Source organism: Vigna umbellata, chromosome 7 (assembly GCF_029865625.1).
Source record: "Vigna umbellata cultivar VRB3 chromosome 7, Vumbellata_1.0, whole genome shotgun sequence".
NCBI lineage: Eukaryota > Viridiplantae > Streptophyta > Magnoliopsida > Fabales > Fabaceae > Vigna > Vigna umbellata.
This window is the reverse complement of record NC_142171.1, coordinates 23,581,868-23,600,150: the sequence shown is the minus strand read 5'-3', so window position 1 is coordinate 23,600,150 and position 18,283 is coordinate 23,581,868. Positions and strand designations below refer to the sequence as shown.

The window sequence follows — 18,283 nt, the reverse complement described above, 5'->3', positions numbered from 1 at the left end:
CTTAGTTTTTATCCTGCTGTCTGTTTAGTTCCTCCAAACTACTAAATTTGGATCTTTTTTGCAGAAGGATCAAGAAAAGAAACATGTAGGCTCCTCATAAGGTGAAAAATTAAACATGATGCTGGTTTTGTAAGTATATTGAATGATTATAGGTGTATATATGATAAAAATTCTTTAGAAATGATATGGTATATGCACACTGATATGGATGCTGTATCTCATGAAGAATATATAGGAGTGAACAGTTAATTAAGCATGAATTCACCTGCATAATGAATATCTTTCATCCCAAATCAGCCTCACCAACTTAAGCTTTTCTCCTTTTCTACATAGGATGCAGAGAACTATGCTGATAACTAACCTTCATATATAGGTAGGAAAGAACTAATGGAGGGATAGTAAGAATATAAAGGTCCAACAGAGAAACAAAAAGAGTTGAGAATGCAAAAGCATTCTGAAGATGGAGTTGTGAAGAAGGAAGATGAAGACACTTTTTCTCATGAACATGATGAAGGCTCGAGAATGAGGAGAGAAAAACGTATCAAACAAAAACTCTATCAAAGGTGAATATGTCACCCCATAACCATATAGCGGTTCTTATATAACATCAAGCTCATTCAATTTAGCAGATTGTACTGTGTGTGTATATATGTATATTTATGTATATGTATATATATATGGTTTAGCTAACCTTCAATAGGTGTAATAAATGTAGAGATGTATTCTTAGGAATATCACCTAAGTAATTAAATGCAATGATGGCTAACTGATTTGGTTCAGTTTGAAAACGAAATTTATGTGCATGAAGTTTATCCTTTTTTATGTATTATTAATTAGTTTTGTTAAGGAATCTTTTTATTAAATACTTATTTTTGAAAATAATGACAATTAATCCTAAGGAATTGTCAAAAAGAGAGTAAATCAAAGTCTCCTAATTAACATTTCCTCTGTTTCTTTCATGTGTTGGTTAAAGTTGCTTAATACAAAATAAGAACTGTAATAATTTTGTATATAAATGTAGTGAGATGACACTTTATTTTATTCCTTATCACTTTATATTTATAAACAATTGCATGCAAGACTTTAAGATAAATTCATTCAACGCATCAAATTTGAGACAGTGGAAGTTTGTGAAAAGATGACAAAGAAAGTTTTGTACTATTCCACTGAAACTGTCTCCTGTGTGTGGTTAGTTGAGTGCACGGAGCCAATGAACTACATTGCTGAATAAGATCCTAGGTAGCATTTTGCTTGTATATGAAAGGAGTTTAACTTTTATTAGTAACATTGTACACATTTTTACATTGTTAATCAATAAAAAAGCATTCAATGTCTGTGCATGGTTAGTGCAAAAAAAATCATATCATCAAAATGATTAGTGGTTTATCCGTACTAATATAAGAAAATTGCAGATATGAAATCATTTATTCTCTGGTAGCAGTATTAGGAAAAGAATACACTGATACATATCCTTGAGAGAGAGAGAGAGCAACCAAAACTCCATCTTGTGGACCTGGCTTCCTGTTTTGGTGTTTCAAAGTAATGTCAGGGACCATGTTGTGTGTCTCTATGATCTATGCTCTATAGGGTTTGGTTTTTCTCACTTGTGACTTCTGAACATAACAGAGAGGATAATAGTTTTCATGACACGTTGTGGACATGCACAACAATTGCTGATGCTTATCAGTCATAGCCCTATGCATGGCAATGCATAATTCAGATACGCCAAATGTACTCACGCAGTCATGGTTAACTCTGTTGCTTTCTCCTTATCATCATTTCCCATGGAACAGCTCATCACAAGCACTAACACCATCTCTCCAAACAGGTGTTAACATACTATTCACCCTACAATTTTTTTTTTCTGAAAATTACTTTTTTTTAGTATATTTAGAAGTTAGTCTAAGGATTACATCATAAATGTCTAAATTAGTATTGAATTGAGTTGTATTACAAGTGTGTTCACAGTCACCATTGAGTTAGTGCTTGGAATATATAGCACTTTCAGAAACGAAAAAAACTTGAAAACTGCATTACTGTATACTGTTATATGCTAAAAAAGAACAAGAAAAAAATGAGAGTAAAGATTCTGCCAAAGGATACTCCTAGGGTGAGAAATGCACGTTATGCCTAAGTAAAGTTTTTTTTAAACTTGAACAGAATATTGTGACACTAGAAAACCATTGGCATTCATTTCTAGCATTTCTTAACTAGTCTTTGCCATGCACCTTTTTGTATGGACAAAAGTTACAGCTGCAGCTATAAGTGCCTATATATAATTTGCCACCAGTAACATTAATAGCTCTGCACCTCATATGGCAGCGTCACAGTAAAAATAGTTAAGGGTATTAAAAACTAAACCAATACAGCAACAGGAAATCATAAAAATTGATCAAAACCAATTTGTACTAAATGTTTTGATCTATCACTTTTCCCTTGAATATTCGGTTTGATTCAGATTAAAAATCAAGGATCAATCTTATATATAAAATTTATAGTTTAATAGTTAATAATCAGAGCATTACAGCAGACAATTGCAATGTAAGTTAGCTAAGAATATTAAAAAAGTGAATTATAAATAGGTCAATAAATGAAAAGAAAATGTCTCTTTATGATATACTTATGTATAGCAGTTTTAAAATAATATCAACCTCTAAAACTAAATTAAACTGTAGTTTTAAAAATTGATTTGGTTTGATTATATTTGATGTTTGATTCAAATGACTTTTTAATACAAAACTGAACTAAATCAAACTACAAACACTCCTAAAAGACAACATTCCAAGTTAACAGCTACTGAACATTGCACTCAAAGTAATCTCTTGAAACTGCAGCAGAATGCGTAATTATGCTGGAGAAATCTTTGAAGCTTGGACTTTCCATTCACAAATAGTATTTGTACTTCTTTTAAGGATCACCAATTCATCATCCTTCCAGAGCTCCTTGTGAAATAAAACTTATTGACAATCTCATCTCATATAAATCTTTTCTTTGAGAAATTAGAATGCCTGTTCTGGAAGTGCAGCATCCCACTGCAGGTTAAATGTTTGATTTCAAAGTATGAAGACATGAAGAGATATACCAGAACAGCCACAACTCATAAGCAGCCTCTTCATTTTTCATCAATGACATCTATTTGGCAATAAATCCACAAAGGATTCCTTTTCAGAAACTCATTCTATGAATCTCGTACCAAACGAGCAGCAAAGGAACCATCTAGTGAATGTTTAACTGGGTTGGAGAAAAAGAAACCACTGCTTGTCACAAAGTCAGGAGGAACATATCTGTCTACAGGATCAATGCGGAAATCCTGGAATTCAAATAATAGTAAATTAGCACTTGAAATATTAGAGGGGAAACCAGAGCACTTCCAAAGAGAATGATATGCATGTTGTCCCTGTTTAATCCATTCTGCTGTGTCAAAAACTCAAAATGGAATCAGACAATCATGTCCTAAAATGTTTACAAGGACCTAATCAAAGACATGCAGAACATTTAATTTCTATAAACTTCCAGTAACTCCAAATGCTATTCAACAACATTCCTGAGACGTAAACAGCATCCAATTTCTCTTAAGAAGCCCGTCACCAAGCTTAAAAAGGAGGATTTGCCATTTAAAACATCTTCCATATAACAATTCAACTAAAGCTAATTTGAAGTAGTGCGATTCAGAAAAGGAAAGAGTATTTTAAACAAAAGATTAAAATATTTGAATAAGATTAGTGAATAGTGATCATTCTTACCGGATGTCTTACAAGAAATGCAGCCACCCTGTCATCGTTCTCTTCAGGATCTATGGAGCATGTACTGTAAACTAATACTCCCCCAGGTTTTACCAATCTAAATGTGCAAAAAAAAATGCATTAGGGAAACAATGTGTCATTAGTTTCATCTACTACAGAAATTATTTCGAAATTAGTATACTCAATTTTTCATATCAGCATACAACAACAAGCCTTGATTGATTATGCAATAAGCAACCAGCATATGAAGCTTTTCGTCACTTCATTCAATGAATTCACTGGATAAAATATAATGTACACAAACAGAGAGGAAACATCAAAGAGAATCCCCAGCTTACTTGGATGCTGCATCCAGTAGCTCATCTTGTAATTTCTTCAGTTCTTCCATATCCTTAAGCGCCCTGTTCCAGCGCAAGTCCGCTCTCTTCAAAAGCCAATGAATAAAACAGATTAATAAACAAGATAAGCAGAATATACTAATTAATTTGTGAAAACAATGACAATGAGGAAACATATTATAACACAATCACCTTGGATAGAACACCAAGTCCAGAACATGGAGCATCCAACAAAACTTTGTCACTCTTAAGTTGTTCATTATCCTGGATAAAATCCAAAAGAAAACTAATAAGAAATAATTACATAACAATTTCAGAGTTAACACTTACAGGAAGAAAATAACATACAGTCAATGTACGAAGATCAGCATGAATGGCGGTAATGACACCATCCACTTGGTGCAACTTTGCTGTCTCTTTAAGAATTCTCAACCTACCACTATTTACATCAACTGCAAATACCTTACCTGAAAACACAAGCTTTCCTTTTATTCTGCTGAATGGAAAACGAAAAAAGCAAGAAACTAGTATATCAACAAATTTTTAAGTTAGAATATTGTTGACAAAAATACAGTCTCATAGCCAGAATGAGTGAAGATCGAAGGAGATTATTATCTCCAACAGAGAACACGATTCCTGCTACATGTTATGAGGGGGTCCGTGGGGAGAGGGGATCTGAAACGATGTTCATGTTTTACAAAGCTTATTATAATTCCAACTCCCAGGGTAAGAGACCTAACTCACGAAAACTATAAGTATCTGAAACAAATCTCCTCGAAAGAAAAACAAAGTCAAGAAAATATCTATCAGAGTACCTGAAGAAATTGAAATTCAATATGATTTAAGAAAATATCTTAGACAAATTAGTACCTTGGCCACTTAAATGAGAGGCCATGTATAGGGTCTTCCCACCAGGAGCAGCACAGCCATCCACGATAGTTTCACCAGGTTGAGGATCCACAACAGAAACTACTAGACCTGCAATCAAGGATGTGACACACTGTACGATAATATATAACCATGTAAAGTAAAAATTTCTTTAAATTCAAAATGGAAAATAAAGACCGGTTGAAATCTATACATTGATTAGCATATTAGGTAAAATCGTGTGTATGCTAAATGCAAGGCCTTTGGTCACAAATTCCATCAATCACAACAAAATCTTACAAAGAAAACCCATACAGGAACATGAATGCATAAAACGATGTAGTATTATCCCTGGTGGGTCATCTAGCAAAGAAGAGGCCAGTCACAGTGTTTCAAGTAAAATGTAAAAGAGGAGAAAATAAACTTTAGATATTACTGCCTTATATGAATCCCTTCTATGAGAAAAGTTGACAGTTGACCTGCACTTTCATCCTGAACTGAACATAAACCCTTTTTGAGCAGACCAGCATGAATGACAATCTGAAATACGAGCCTACAATCAGTCAGCTTAAACGAGAAAGTCATGCTTACTTCATAACAGATAATAACAGCAAATATAAATATAACTTCAATGCCTCCCATTTGAAAAATATAAGAGAAATGAAAGTAAAAGATAACCCACAGTAAGCAAGTAGTCAGCTAAAGGGCAATTACACACTGTTGAACCTATGAGCTATTATTTACATAAGGGAGAAAATATGCATATAGTTCAGTCCGAACGGATATTCTCCTCTAATGAGTGTTCGACACCATAGAAATTCATAATACTCGTAAGGAAATTTATACCTGCAACCCAGTTTTGACACGAACAAATTCATCTAAATACAATGAAAGCTTGTGAGGGACCTGAAACTTAAATCTGTCAGGAAGACATTGACAATATAGAGAGTAACAGGTAATATACAATTTTATAGTGCAAATGTAACATGAACTTCTACTCAAACCTGATAAAAAAGAAAGGAATTCATTCAAAAACAAACTGCACAATTTTATAAATTTACAAAAACATTAAACAATAAAAATAAAATAAAAAGCAGATACTATGATAAGCAAATGCCACATTCAATCATGGCAGTGGTAGCACCTTCAATGCATTAAGCTGTGCCACAAGGTCATCTCTTGAAAAACCACTTGCACGATTTGCTCTGAAATTATCATAAAAATATAGCTTGAGTTCTTTATTATGTGTTACAAGCTACCCCAGGTAGAGCACAAATAAATGGAAGAAATATTCACTTGCCTTAAGCTGAAACTGGGCTCACTGTTGTTCCATATCATCAATTTAATGGCTTCTTCCTGGCCGAGATACTTTGTCCATCTCCTTACCATCCACTGCAAAAGGAGCAATAAGAAAATGTTTTTATTAAATTTTACCTACCTTATTTTGTTGATAGCAACTTTAGTAAATTGCAAAGTTCGTTTTGTTAACTCTTACATTCTAGTTTGGTTAAAAGAATACTAAATTATTCATTATACAGTGGTCCTCTTCCTGCCCTTGTAGGATCCCATGCCATTGGCACCTTGGGTAGTACTATTGGAGTAATATATCCCTACTATACTTTGATTTACAGAAAAAGTAAACTAAAATGGTTATGCCAAAAAAGGTAAACAAATTTGTTCATTGTTATGAGTTAGAACAGAGAAAGGAAAATTAGTGGTTAGTAAGTTAGAGGGGTTAACTGATATAGATAAAACATATGAGGGTGTAAGGGAGATGGTGACATTTTATGTTTTATCAATTGTAAACAAAGCATTACCTTTGTGTAAAAGGTTAAACAGAGGAGAGATTTGTCTCCTTTGTTCTGTTCAATTAATTCAATCAATATTTTTTCTTCTTTTTGCCTCATTTCCATTTTGGGGATGCAACATTAATCATCACAGCTAACCAATTTTGTTAGACAAAAATCTTTAGACAATCAACTATTGACTTCAACTATCTAGAATGGAAAAGCAAGACTAAACATGCAGCCATAACCAAGAAATGCAAAGGGAAAGAAAAGAAGGATTTTTTATTGAATAGAATGAAAATAACACGAAATAGGAGAGCAGTCTCTCCTTCAAGGGCTTCCCCTTCACAAAGAGCTAATGCTCAATCTACAAAATTGACATTCTTTTCTCTCATCGCCTTTCCTATTTATATCTAACACCTCAAGTAACTAACTCGTTAATATTCTAAATATCTTAACTAATTTCACTTATCCTTGTATCCTAACAATTCACTCCTCCAAAAATCAACCTTGTCCTCAAGGTTGTAATAGTGGAAGTTTGATCCTGTGGCTCATCTTCATCACTGTGATCTTCATCTATCCTTCTTGAAAGCATTGTGATATTGTCCTATCATAGGAAGGGAATCCACTGGCTACAACTTGCAAATTTTGGGCCTGGAGGCCTGGGTGGTGGTGGGGATGAGATTGGATTTTGTATAAAAGTCTCTAAACCCAATAAGTTGAAATTCCAAGATTCCAATGTCATTGATGTTCCCACCACCTTCATTATCAAATGAGTCCAACAATCATTTCTTATTCATATTATGGAAATCTGAACCCGGGAATGATGCTTGGTTGCATGTCGATCTTCATCTTTCTTATTGGTTAACTTTATAATCGGATTATCAAGAAACTGATCATAAGTCCATAATCTTCACTCTCTTTGTTGATGCATCCACTTCTTTCTCCATAATGATTTTTATTTCTCTTGCTAATCTCACCACATTTTTTGTTTTTTCTCCACTACAGATGGTGTGATTCTTCATTACCCAACCTTCTTTACTTCTACTTTCAGATTTCAAGAATTGAAATGCATTACCATCACACTTAAAACTACTACTCTCTGAATCAGTGTCCCCTTTTATACATCTAAATGCTGGTCCTCATGCAAGAACACTGTGGAAGTTTCCACTTATTTGCTGCAAGATTGCATCTCAGTTTTCTCTTCTTTTTTCATGGAAGTCAATCTTTCAAAGATATTGCTACCATAACTATCTTTGAATCTTTTTACCAAAGCCGTGGAAAATGATTCCCAATGAATTTGGGTTATCTTGGCACAAAATATAGAACCAAAGCATAGTCACACTCATATAAAATTGGCTTAGTGGTAAAGTTAGAAAGGAGGGTGAGAGGTTGTGGGTTCAACTCCTCCCACTAACAAATACTAACATTTGACATTGCCAATAAAAAAAAATAAAAACAGTCATACCCTCCATGCTCATGAATGAATTCCTTGCATCTCAGAATTTTTCGGTCCTAGCAATCGAACCAATTGGGTCTGCCGCAAAACACTGGCAGCTTCACCATGGCCCAAATTTGTGCTTCCTAATTAACATCTTTTTTTTGTCCTCTCCTTCTCCCCCAATTTATCCAACTAACACCTCAAGAAACTAACCCATTAATATTCTAACTATCTTAACTTATGTCTCTTCTCCTTATATCCTAACAGAATACTCTTAAAACTCTTCTTGCAAAAAACAGGGATAGACATTTAGGATATATTTATCTAGGCATTTGATCTTAGGTACAGCAAACTTATGTTTGACCAATGATACTAACCTGAGAAAATAAACAACCAAGAAAACACCTTTCAAAGTGAGAACCATTATATTTTAGTGCACTGTATCTAAATCCTGAAATACAAATTCCACCTTCGAAATAAATTTTTTTTGGCCTTCAACGTTAGCCTATTATGTTTTGATAACCACCACAAAATATTAAGAAAATAACAATAGCATAACACTTTAGGTATGCAAGAGCAAGGTAGAAAATGAGTACAAACTAAGTATTGATCACATAGTTCTAATTCTTTATTGATTTTTTTTGTTTACAACAATTTTGAATATCTTAAGCTTATACCGTACCCATACTTTAATGGTATTGAGGTTATTGCTGAGCACAAAATAAAAGATTTTATGGTTATCGGTCTCTGATGCATGATTCCTAGTTTTGAATTTTCCTGTTAGAATAATGAATAGTGGTATAGAAAAGTGAAAGCAGTAAGTCACTCACAACTGGATGTGAGTGTAGAGTAGCCAACGCACGTGCTTGAGCACGGTCATCACCCTCCACTTTGGGCAAAGGAAGAGTACCGTTCTCCTGCAAACCAAACATCAATGGATTTGATAAAATTCTTCATGATTTATAGTGTTAAGAATTGGACTTTGTTGGTTTGTTGTTCCACCCGCTATTAGACTACCCATTAATATCTAATTTCACGTTTGAGATGTATAAACCTCGGCGTGAAGGGTGTATTGAAAGTCCAACTTCGACTAGAGATAAGACCAATTTAAAGTATATAAATAGGTGCAAACCTCACCTTACAAGTTAGTTTAGTAGGGTTGAGCTAGATTTAAAATCTTGAAAAAAAATTCTTCTCAATCATTCCGGGGTGGGCTGCTTACTGTATGTAACGACTTATTCACTCTGACAAGGTTTCAATCGAAAAGGAAGGGTTGGACTCTATCTAGGTCAAATAAGAAGACTTGGTCTAGGTCAAATTAGAAGTGGACCACGCAAAATAAAGTTGTATATTATATAAGGCTGAACATGAAGAAGAACACCAAGAATAAGTCATTACAAATAGTAAGGACCCACGAACACTAGAACGGGAATAAAATTTTTCAAGACTTTAAGCCTAAGTCAACCCTACAAAACCAGCTTATAAGATACTGAGGTATGTACATTTCGAGCGTAGGACTAGGTTCTAATCCATGACTCTAATAGCATATTAAGAAGTGCATTTTATGCCTAACTCTACCCTCACAAAATCAACTTATAACGTGAAGTTTGCACCCACTTATATATTCTAAATTTATATTATCTCTAGTCGATGTGAGACTTCCAACATATAGTTAAAACATTCAATATACAAAAAAATAAAACCTTAAGTGCAACTAGCTTTCGGAGGATTCCATTGACCATGTTTCCAGCCCCAGGTCTAAGAGCAACTTTAGCAAGCTCCACGTTCTGCATTTCATACAGCAGATTCATACTACAATTAAGAGAAGGTTGGAACTATAGTATATTCATACTACAATTAAAAGAAGGTTGGAACTATAGTGTATATATTATATTGAACCAAAGCCTCAAAATTATAGTAACATGACATCAAAATTTATTTTCAAAAATTAATTCTTCTGAAAAAAGAGAAGAAATATAGGTTGAATTTCAAAACAATAATCACTCTCATAAGCATAACACATCACCAGTAGACAACATTAAAAAAATTGAATTCAGTAAATGAAAATCCTTTGCAATTATAAATTTAGTTCATATCCATTGTTCAAATTATAATCTTTATGATATTTTCTCAAGCCTCAGGCAACATGAATCCAATCCAACCAATTCATTACTAAACAAGAAATACATATGGGCCATAAAATACCTCATCTACAACAGCATAAGGTGGCATGTCCAATTTGACAACCTCATAGAAGCCAATTCGTAGAATCTGAAAGTACTAAGATCATTAAAATGCTCAAAGAACATAAGGACTCAGGTTGATGAATGTTTAACAACACCATGTACTTTATGGCAAAAGATCCAGCAAAAAATCTTTAATGGCCAGTGTTCACGAAATTTAAAAAAAAAAATGGAATTTTGCTCTTTTCTTTATCCTCTGTTTGTGCTGTATATGATGTATTTAATTAGTCAGTGACTGAAACAAACATGATCGTAATAAATATAGAGCTCAAATTCACCTGTAAGAGAAGAGGTTCCATGCTAGATATATCTTTATCATGACACAGTGAATTGATCAGATGATCAAGATATCTTCTCCAGCGAATTGTGCCACCAACAATGTCTGTGACCTATATAATTTGTAGTACGAATAGAGAAAATAATCAATAATTTGTTGATGAAGTGACATGAAAGGGAGTTTAGTTTAGAAGTCGAAATACTTAAAAGTTTGAGCCTAATAAGGGGTGATAATACTCTGGATTTTGCAAAGTCTGATCAAATAGGAGAAATTGGGCGAAGTAATCAACGTCTAAGTAGAACTGTAAATCAAGCATTATACTCATACAGTGTGCTTAATCTCTGATGAAGACAAGCGAGCAGTCAATCATTCCCATATACCACTTTCATAAAGAACAACAAAAACTCATTTGCATATTGAATTATTGATATGCAACTAGAAAAGTTGTTGTCATTACCAAAGCATCCAATCTTGAAGTTGTTAGATATTAAAGAGAACATTTAAATATAAGAAAGAACATTTTGCAATGTAAGTTGTGAAGCAAGCACAGAAAGGATTCAAAGGGTTCAAAGTAATAACTAACTAAATTACTAACCAATCTAAGGTCATGATGACTCAATTCCCGAGTGCGAAAACCGAGCGTTCTTTGAACATATCCCATCTCGTTTTCACCAGAACCTTTCCCTTTCTCGTTGAGAAGGTCAGCAAAAGCACCACCGAGCTCAATTCGCATCAATCTCACCGCTGAAACTACAACATCGACAAAAACCAGACCAACAAATAAAAAACTCCACTTTCTTTCAAAGCACACACGACGATGAGGGAAAAAGTGGATGCACCAGCTCTGTGAGGAGAAACCTCTAAATTCAGCTTCTGGGGTTTGAGCAAACGTTTGCCACTGCCTGAAAGTTTCAGTTTTTATTCAATAGTGAAAGAAGCATTGAATGAAGTAGGAGCATTGTAGCAGGAGATGAAAAAGCATGCTTTGATTGTTGTTACCTTTGACAGTAGGAATGGATATGTTGGTGGAGCGGCTTCTACGGGGAAGCTTCAATGGCTTGGAAGAAGAAGATGAGGATGCAGCTTTGCGGGGTTTTGCGGGGACAGGTAAAGCCATGTACAGCACCTGCGCCATGCTTAGATTCTTTCGACTACTGATTCTTAATTTCGTAGTCTTTTCTTTGGGTATGCTTTGGATAATAAAGGTTTTTATTTTTATTTTTTTTTAATTTTAAGAATAAACCATCAAATCAAAATTCCAAAAAGAAAATATATAATTCTTTCAATCATATAAAAATTATTAAGTAAAATATTCTCAGTTGATTCTTTTATTTGTTCGAATATTTCTATTTTAGAAAATGTGATACAATTCTATTTTTTTAATTTTAGAAAATGAGTGTTATACACGAGAGTGTGATAGAAAAAATCTCAATTTAATCAATATATTTACTATTTTAATTTAATTCAATTATTGAATTTTTTTAAATTAAAATCAAATTTAATTTTTATTAGAATAATATTTTTAAAAATAATATTAATATTTTTATTAAAATTAATATTTTTTAAAAATATTTTTACCAAGATTAAATTTATTTAAATTTATATCTTACATTTAATTTTATTTAAATGTTGTTTTAAAATTTTAAATATATTTGAATTGATATTTTATTACATCATACTTTAATATTATTTTAAAGTATTATCATTATTATTTCAACTTAGATATATTTTATCCTTGATGCATCATTTGATAAACTTGGTTGTGATGGGTTTCTTCCTTTCCCATTTGAAGTTGCTACTCCTTTTTTTCAACACTGAGTTCTCTAATATATCTACACTACAAATAATTCTCCCTCTTATCCAAAAACACCATTTCCATCTTAAATTTTCTCCTCTTTTTCCTGGAATATCTCTTTTCTCCGGAAAATCGTTCATCATCGTATTCACATTGCTATATTATTTTCTTTTCAATGACTAAGATTTTCATCAATTACATTTCATCATCTCTTCCCTCAGATTATGATTGTCTGAATTTTTAGATGAATACAGTTTAAATCAGAATTTCTTCATGGTGCGTATGCAAAGTGAGAGAAAAAAAAGTTTGTGACGCAGGTCGACCATTACAAAAGCTTTGTGAATGGGAAGTTAACCATCCTTCTTCTGCTGAAAGCTACACCGAGCAAGAGATGATAAAAAGACAGGTGGCAAATTTTTCTTTCCATTTCATATTAACAGTATGACAACAGTACATGTTTATACTGAAATGGGAGGAGAATAATCGCGTTTTAGTGACCGATTAGGGTATTGAGGTGATATGCAGAACACATTTTGATACTCACTAATTAAATTACCTCTTAATGATTATTAATACAAACTTTAATTACTCGTTAATAGTCATTATAATATTAATTACACATTAATTCTTACTATCGAGATAAGCGAACGGACCAAACGGCTATAAGTTCATAATAACCGTACATATTTTTCAAGGGAAAGACTACATATTGAGATAAAATAATGCAAGCAAATTAGAGGATAAAAGCAAAGACTGCATCAATGTACTCAATTGAATAGTTTCAAGAAGACACATGCACTGAAAGCCCATGTAGTAGACTTCATAGAAAGAATGGTTGGCATTCTACCCTTATCTTTCCTAATAAGAATGGCTTCGTACGTGGGAAAAAATAGAACATATTGAGATAAAAAATAGAAAAAAGAAAAGAAGAAAGGAGAGTGAAATCTTTTATTTATTATTATCAATAGAAAAATATTTTTTAACAACTTTATTTTATAACTGTTTATATAATAACTTGTGATGAAAACGATTTTAAATATACAAACTAATAAAATAGTAATTCATAATTTATTGTAAAAAAATTGTTAAAACAAATTGTTAACCGTAACTTACGTTTCTCGTGCATAAAAAAGCATAAAGTTATACTTCTTCTTGAAAAAAGAGATTATATTATTTTCTGATAGCTATTATTTAACTTATCAGAAAACATATCTATGTTTCCAAAAACAGAGAACCTATAAAAGAATAAGAATATATATGAACGAATTGAAAGTCTTCAAAAAGTTCCATTAAAACTTGATTTATTTAGCTCTATATATGCAATCTCTCTGCAGCTTTTAAAACCAATTACAAAAGTTTTGTGAATGGGATGTTAACCATCCTTCTTCTGCTGAAAGCTACACTGAGCAAGAGATGATAAAAAGACAAGTGGCAAACAAAATCACTTGCAAACAAAAGCATATTGTTGTTGCAGTTGAACATTTCTTTCCATTTCAGATTAATAGTATGGCAATAAGTACATATTTTTCAATGGAAAGACAACATATTGAGATAAAATAATGCAAACAAATATCTTTGCCAATCAGAGGATAAAAGCAAAGACTGCATCAATTTACTCAATTGAATAGTTTGAAGAAGACACATGCAGTGAAAGCCAATGTAGTAGACTTCACAGAAAGAATGGTTGGCATTCTACCGTTATCCTTCCTAATAAGAATGGCTTCGTATAAGGGAAAATTGATAAAAACCAAAAATCCACATAAAAGAACTTGTAATGCCATTTTCTCAACAAAAGCACCTTTTTCAAGGACCAAATCCTTTAAAGTTGAAAGCAAACAAAACAGATTGAGCAAAGCAACTGTTGCTAGAACAGTGAAATAAGGAGAAGAGGTTCCAAACTCCATGATCTCTTTCTCGTAACGTTGAGCAAGATCATCTTCTGTGACCTTTGACGTGAGTAAAAATGATGAATTTGAACGTCCAAAGAATCCTAAGATGAAACTTAACAAGGAAAACAGAAAGGAACTCGATCTCACGTACAACCACATTCTCATACCATTGCACCAACCTTTGATTGATCCTCCCTTACTCAAACCCTCAATCAAACTATAAGCAATTTCCCCAACAATTACACATGCGAAAGGTATGAACCATAAGCTACACATCTGTTGAACCAATAGATTAAGCACAAATATTAGCAACATTAATTAACTGCTGAACCATAAATTTTGAGTAATTTAGAATGTGAGTTTGTGTTTGATGTGGAGTTTGAGAGAAGAAAATGCTGTAAAGTTGTGATTTTTGTGAGAAAAGGACATACCTTTGGAAAGAAGGAAATGCCCTTAAGGAGATAAAGTGGAGGGATGATGGAATAATATAGTACTGATAAGGAAGTGATTGCAAAGGTGTTATAATGCAAATATCCCAATTGTAGGCCTAATTTGACCTTGTTATGACCATAACATTTAGGTCTGAACTCAGAAAACAAAATTTGCAATTGACCTTCACCCCATCTTCTCAATTGAACCAGTGAGCGAAGTAAGTTAGTTGGAGCAATACCAGAAAAAGCTCTTATTGATGGGTTACAGTATACTGATTTCCATCCTTGTGACTGTATCCATAACCCTGTTACCACGTCCTCCACAAGACACCCATATATTGAACCAATCTACAACAAAACAAATCATTTTGATTAGAGTAACGTATCATGGCACTTTTATCTTCATTTGACACATAATATATGAATAAAATGGTTATAAAAGTGTAAACTCTGATATTTTTTGAAAAAATGAGTAAAAAATAAAGAATGGTAGTGTAATTTGAATGTAAAAGAAATTAGGTGTGTTAAAAAAATATTTTTCTTTTGATGATGATTGTGAACGTGAAAGTGTTGAGAGATTACTAAATTACCTTTTTCCCCCATAAAGTATTTTTCTCATAAGTGCAATCTGCTAAAGCCTTTGAATTTTCTGCTAGTTCATGCAAGTTTACTTCAGTCACCTCATTCTCATTCTCATCATTCCAATCATTTTTGTATTCACCACTAAACTTGTTCGAACAGAGAGCCTCTCTTCTAAGAAAGCAACAAGTTCCAATGAAAATAGGGCCACCAAAACCATCTGTGCCAGCGAGGTCTATCTTCAAAGTGATCAAGACAGTGTAAAATTACTTTTAGCGAAACATCAGTATTCACCATAATAATGCTATCTATGCTTAAAGAAAGAAAATTACTACACATATTTTCATCAAAATTAATTATATATTTTCAACACATTTTTAACTAACTTACCTGCAGAATTTCAAATAAAGAATTCCCGTAGAGATCATTCTTTCCAATATTATCAAAACTTTGCGGAAATTGCACGTAAGCAATTTCTGAGCCTTTATCTTCGTCCATGAAGAAACATAGAGCGTCTCTCACTGATTGAGAATGGGTTGAGTACATGTCGCAATCTAGAATTAGAATGATTTTCCCATTGCTAATAGTTGAAGACACTCTTAGCTACACACAGGTCAAAGAAATATAATGTTATATTCAATGACTCTGGATACAATAATATTTCGTGAAAGGTTACGGACGTGTGATTAAGTTTAATTAAAAAATTAAGTTCAGTTTTATTTTTAAGAAAACAATTTATCGTAATTTAAGTCAACTAAAATTTGAAATTTTGGTTCTCTTGAGGGAAAAAGAAAAATCCAAACATATTAGTATAGGGTTTAAGAGTTGTTCCACTAATTTAAAATATATATATATATATATATATATATATATATATATATATATATATACACACACACACATATAATAGATGTAAAAATTTATTGGGTGTCAAAGAATTATGATTAAAAATAATTGAGAATCCATTGTCCCTTCAAATTTTTATTTTTTAAGAAATGGAGGGTTGAAATTATATGTATTACCAATGAATTTATAGCTCCGGCTTTATAGTGGCTATGATACTGAGGTCTCTTTTCACGAGCCATATACACTAATGTTGGCAAAATACAGCCATCTTCATCCTTTGATCCATGAAAGTCGTTTTTATGCACAACTATCTGTTAAGCACAACACCAAACATGATCCAAGTTACAAGACAGTTAGAAATATTGCTTAACGATCATATGTAACATGTGATTCTCTCAAACACAGTTTTAGAAAGTTAATCTACTTGAAGGATAGTGTCGTGATCACGTCGTGAGGTATATGAATTCTCCCACTGGGAAAACCCATTATGCTTAGAGCGTGCTTCACTGGGTACACCCAACTTGGTTGCATCTTCTACTCTCCTTTTCATTTCTTCGTATAGTTTCTGCAAATAAAATTCAAGAACATCGTTGTGACAAGGTACACAGAGTCTTCAAAGCACATTGTATGAAATGGAGATGAAAGTAGAAAGAGAAGTGATGGTGAATATGTGCATACACGGATGGTTGCCAAGTGTTTGACATAGATATGATCGTGTGATTTTGTTGAGGCATGAGTGTTGTTGAAGAAGGCAGCAGGTGACCTCGGTTCCACCTTAAATCTCTTGCAGAATGGAACCCAATGCTTGGCAAAGGAAGAAGCTTCTAAAAGTGCATAAAAGGTTATCTCCGAACACCCATCGTCTGAGAGATACACGCTCAACTTCTGAGCCGGATAGTCATAAGCCATCACAGATAACACCGTATTAATCACCATCAGCGGTGGCTCCACCACAGCATCCGCCGTGAACACAAAGATGTCCACTCCCGGCAACCTACTCTCATATCTGCCAAACTCAAACACACACAAAATGATGAGTAGTTACGTTGGAACATGGAAGTTTGGGTTGTTGTACAAGTTTTGTATAGTAAAGGTGGAAAAGATAAACCTTTGAGAGAGTATGTTGGGAAAGGTTGTTCTGAAGACCATGTTCCAGCGGAGGGCTTGATAAAAGAGCCAATAGATGCCAGACCAGAGTTCTGCAAGAAACAAACCAAACCATGCCCATTGGCCAGCTTCCCCATTTGCGGGTATGTGGGTGAGTCTGAATGCCCAGACAAAGCATATGGCCAGAGACACAGAGACAGCATAGACCCTCCGAACGTGTCTTGCTCTGTCTTTCCTAGTCTGGAACAATGACTGCTGTTCACCACTTCCCATTGCGCCTTCTAACTCACTCCTCTGTGTTCTTGATGTCGACGTTGAGTGGAGTTAATCCTCTTTCTTATACAGCCATAGACGATGATCTGTTATGAGTGATGGATGCTACACTGACGGTACCACGAAGACTCCAAACGAAGGTGACGAGTGCACTGACGAATATCAGCAATGATACATAGTGATCAACACATACCGCCAGGGACTAAAAGTCACGTGTTTATGTTTATAACGATAGGACAGAGTTAGTTTATTAATAAAATAATATGATGAAGAGTATATTTGGAATTAAATATTGTGAGAAATTAATAAAATAATAATTATAAGATTTGTGATGTGTTGAAAAATAAATAATAATTGTGAAAGTGCTTTCGTTTGTAGAGTTAAAGGTGTGTCCTGTAGATGAAAAAGTCAGTAATCGGAACAAATTAAAACATTGACAAAAACAAAACGTACGTATACTCTGATGGGAAGTTCCTTTTCAATAGTCCCCATCGATATTGTAGATTAAAAGTATCATTCAATGGGTATCACTAAATTCAACTTGCATACTAACTCCAAAATAGCCAGCAATAATTTAAGAAATACAAAAAAAATCCAAAGAGAAATTCGTTTTTATTATAAACTAAATGTTAAATATTGCATTATATGTAAGGTGTTTCGAGTGTAC

General features: G+C 33.4%; 2 protein-coding genes across 2 annotated transcripts; both read right to left on the bottom strand.

The window, feature by feature from the left end:
* Positions 1-2,591: 2,591 nt before the first annotated feature.
* Positions 2,592-11,868, bottom strand: LOC124844455 (uncharacterized). The gene is made up of 17 exons (XM_047321403.2): positions 11,696-11,868; positions 11,536-11,598; positions 11,292-11,446; positions 10,698-10,808; positions 10,382-10,447; positions 9,880-9,963; positions 9,007-9,093; positions 6,249-6,340; positions 6,093-6,153; positions 5,795-5,854; positions 5,428-5,488; positions 4,952-5,059; positions 4,430-4,548; positions 4,274-4,345; positions 4,082-4,167; positions 3,744-3,840; positions 2,592-3,310 (listed from the first exon to the last, which is right to left on the bottom strand). Exons 1-17 carry the CDS (start codon positions 11,829-11,831, stop codon positions 3,179-3,181), a joined length of 1,590 nt encoding a protein of 529 aa, XP_047177359.1. The 5' UTR covers positions 11,832-11,868; the 3' UTR covers positions 2,592-3,178.
* A 2,085-nt stretch (positions 11,869-13,953) lies between these two features.
* LOC148195497 (cellulose synthase-like protein E1) lies at positions 13,954-17,754 on the bottom strand. Its single transcript, XM_088094968.1, has 8 exons — positions 17,345-17,754; positions 16,915-17,242; positions 16,661-16,801; positions 16,413-16,547; positions 15,781-15,993; positions 15,402-15,629; positions 14,812-15,159; positions 13,954-14,656 (listed from the first exon to the last, which is right to left on the bottom strand). The coding sequence occupies exons 1-8, from the start codon at positions 17,614-17,616 to the stop codon at positions 14,108-14,110; spliced, it is 2,214 nt and encodes a 737-aa protein (XP_087951094.1). The 5' UTR covers positions 17,617-17,754; the 3' UTR covers positions 13,954-14,107.
* Positions 17,755-18,283: the final 529 nt, after the last annotated feature.

Excerpts from the sequence above, each read along its gene's own strand:
- LOC148195497 (XM_088094968.1), bottom strand. The coding sequence starts at position 17,616 with ATGGGAAGTGGTGAACAGCAGTCATTGTTCCAGACTAGGAAAGACAGA. Across the intron at positions 15,994-16,412 it reads CCGGAGCTATAAATTCATTG|CTAAGAGTGTCTTCAACTAT; the intron begins GTAATACATATA and ends ACCTGTGTGTAG. Across the intron at positions 15,160-15,401 it reads ATACTTTATGGGGGAAAAAG|ATTGGTTCAATATATGGGTG; the intron begins GTAATTTAGTAA and ends GTTTTGTTGTAG.
- LOC124844455 (XM_047321403.2), bottom strand. The coding sequence starts at position 11,831 with ATGGCGCAGGTGCTGTACATGGCTTTACCTGTCCCCGCAAAACCCCGC. Across the intron at positions 5,855-6,092 it reads CACAGCTTAATGCATTGAAG|GTCCCTCACAAGCTTTCATT; the intron begins GTGCTACCACTG and ends TTTAAGTTTCAG. Across the intron at positions 3,841-4,081 it reads CTACTGGATGCAGCATCCAA|ATTGGTAAAACCTGGGGGAG; the intron begins GTAAGCTGGGGA and ends TTGCACATTTAG.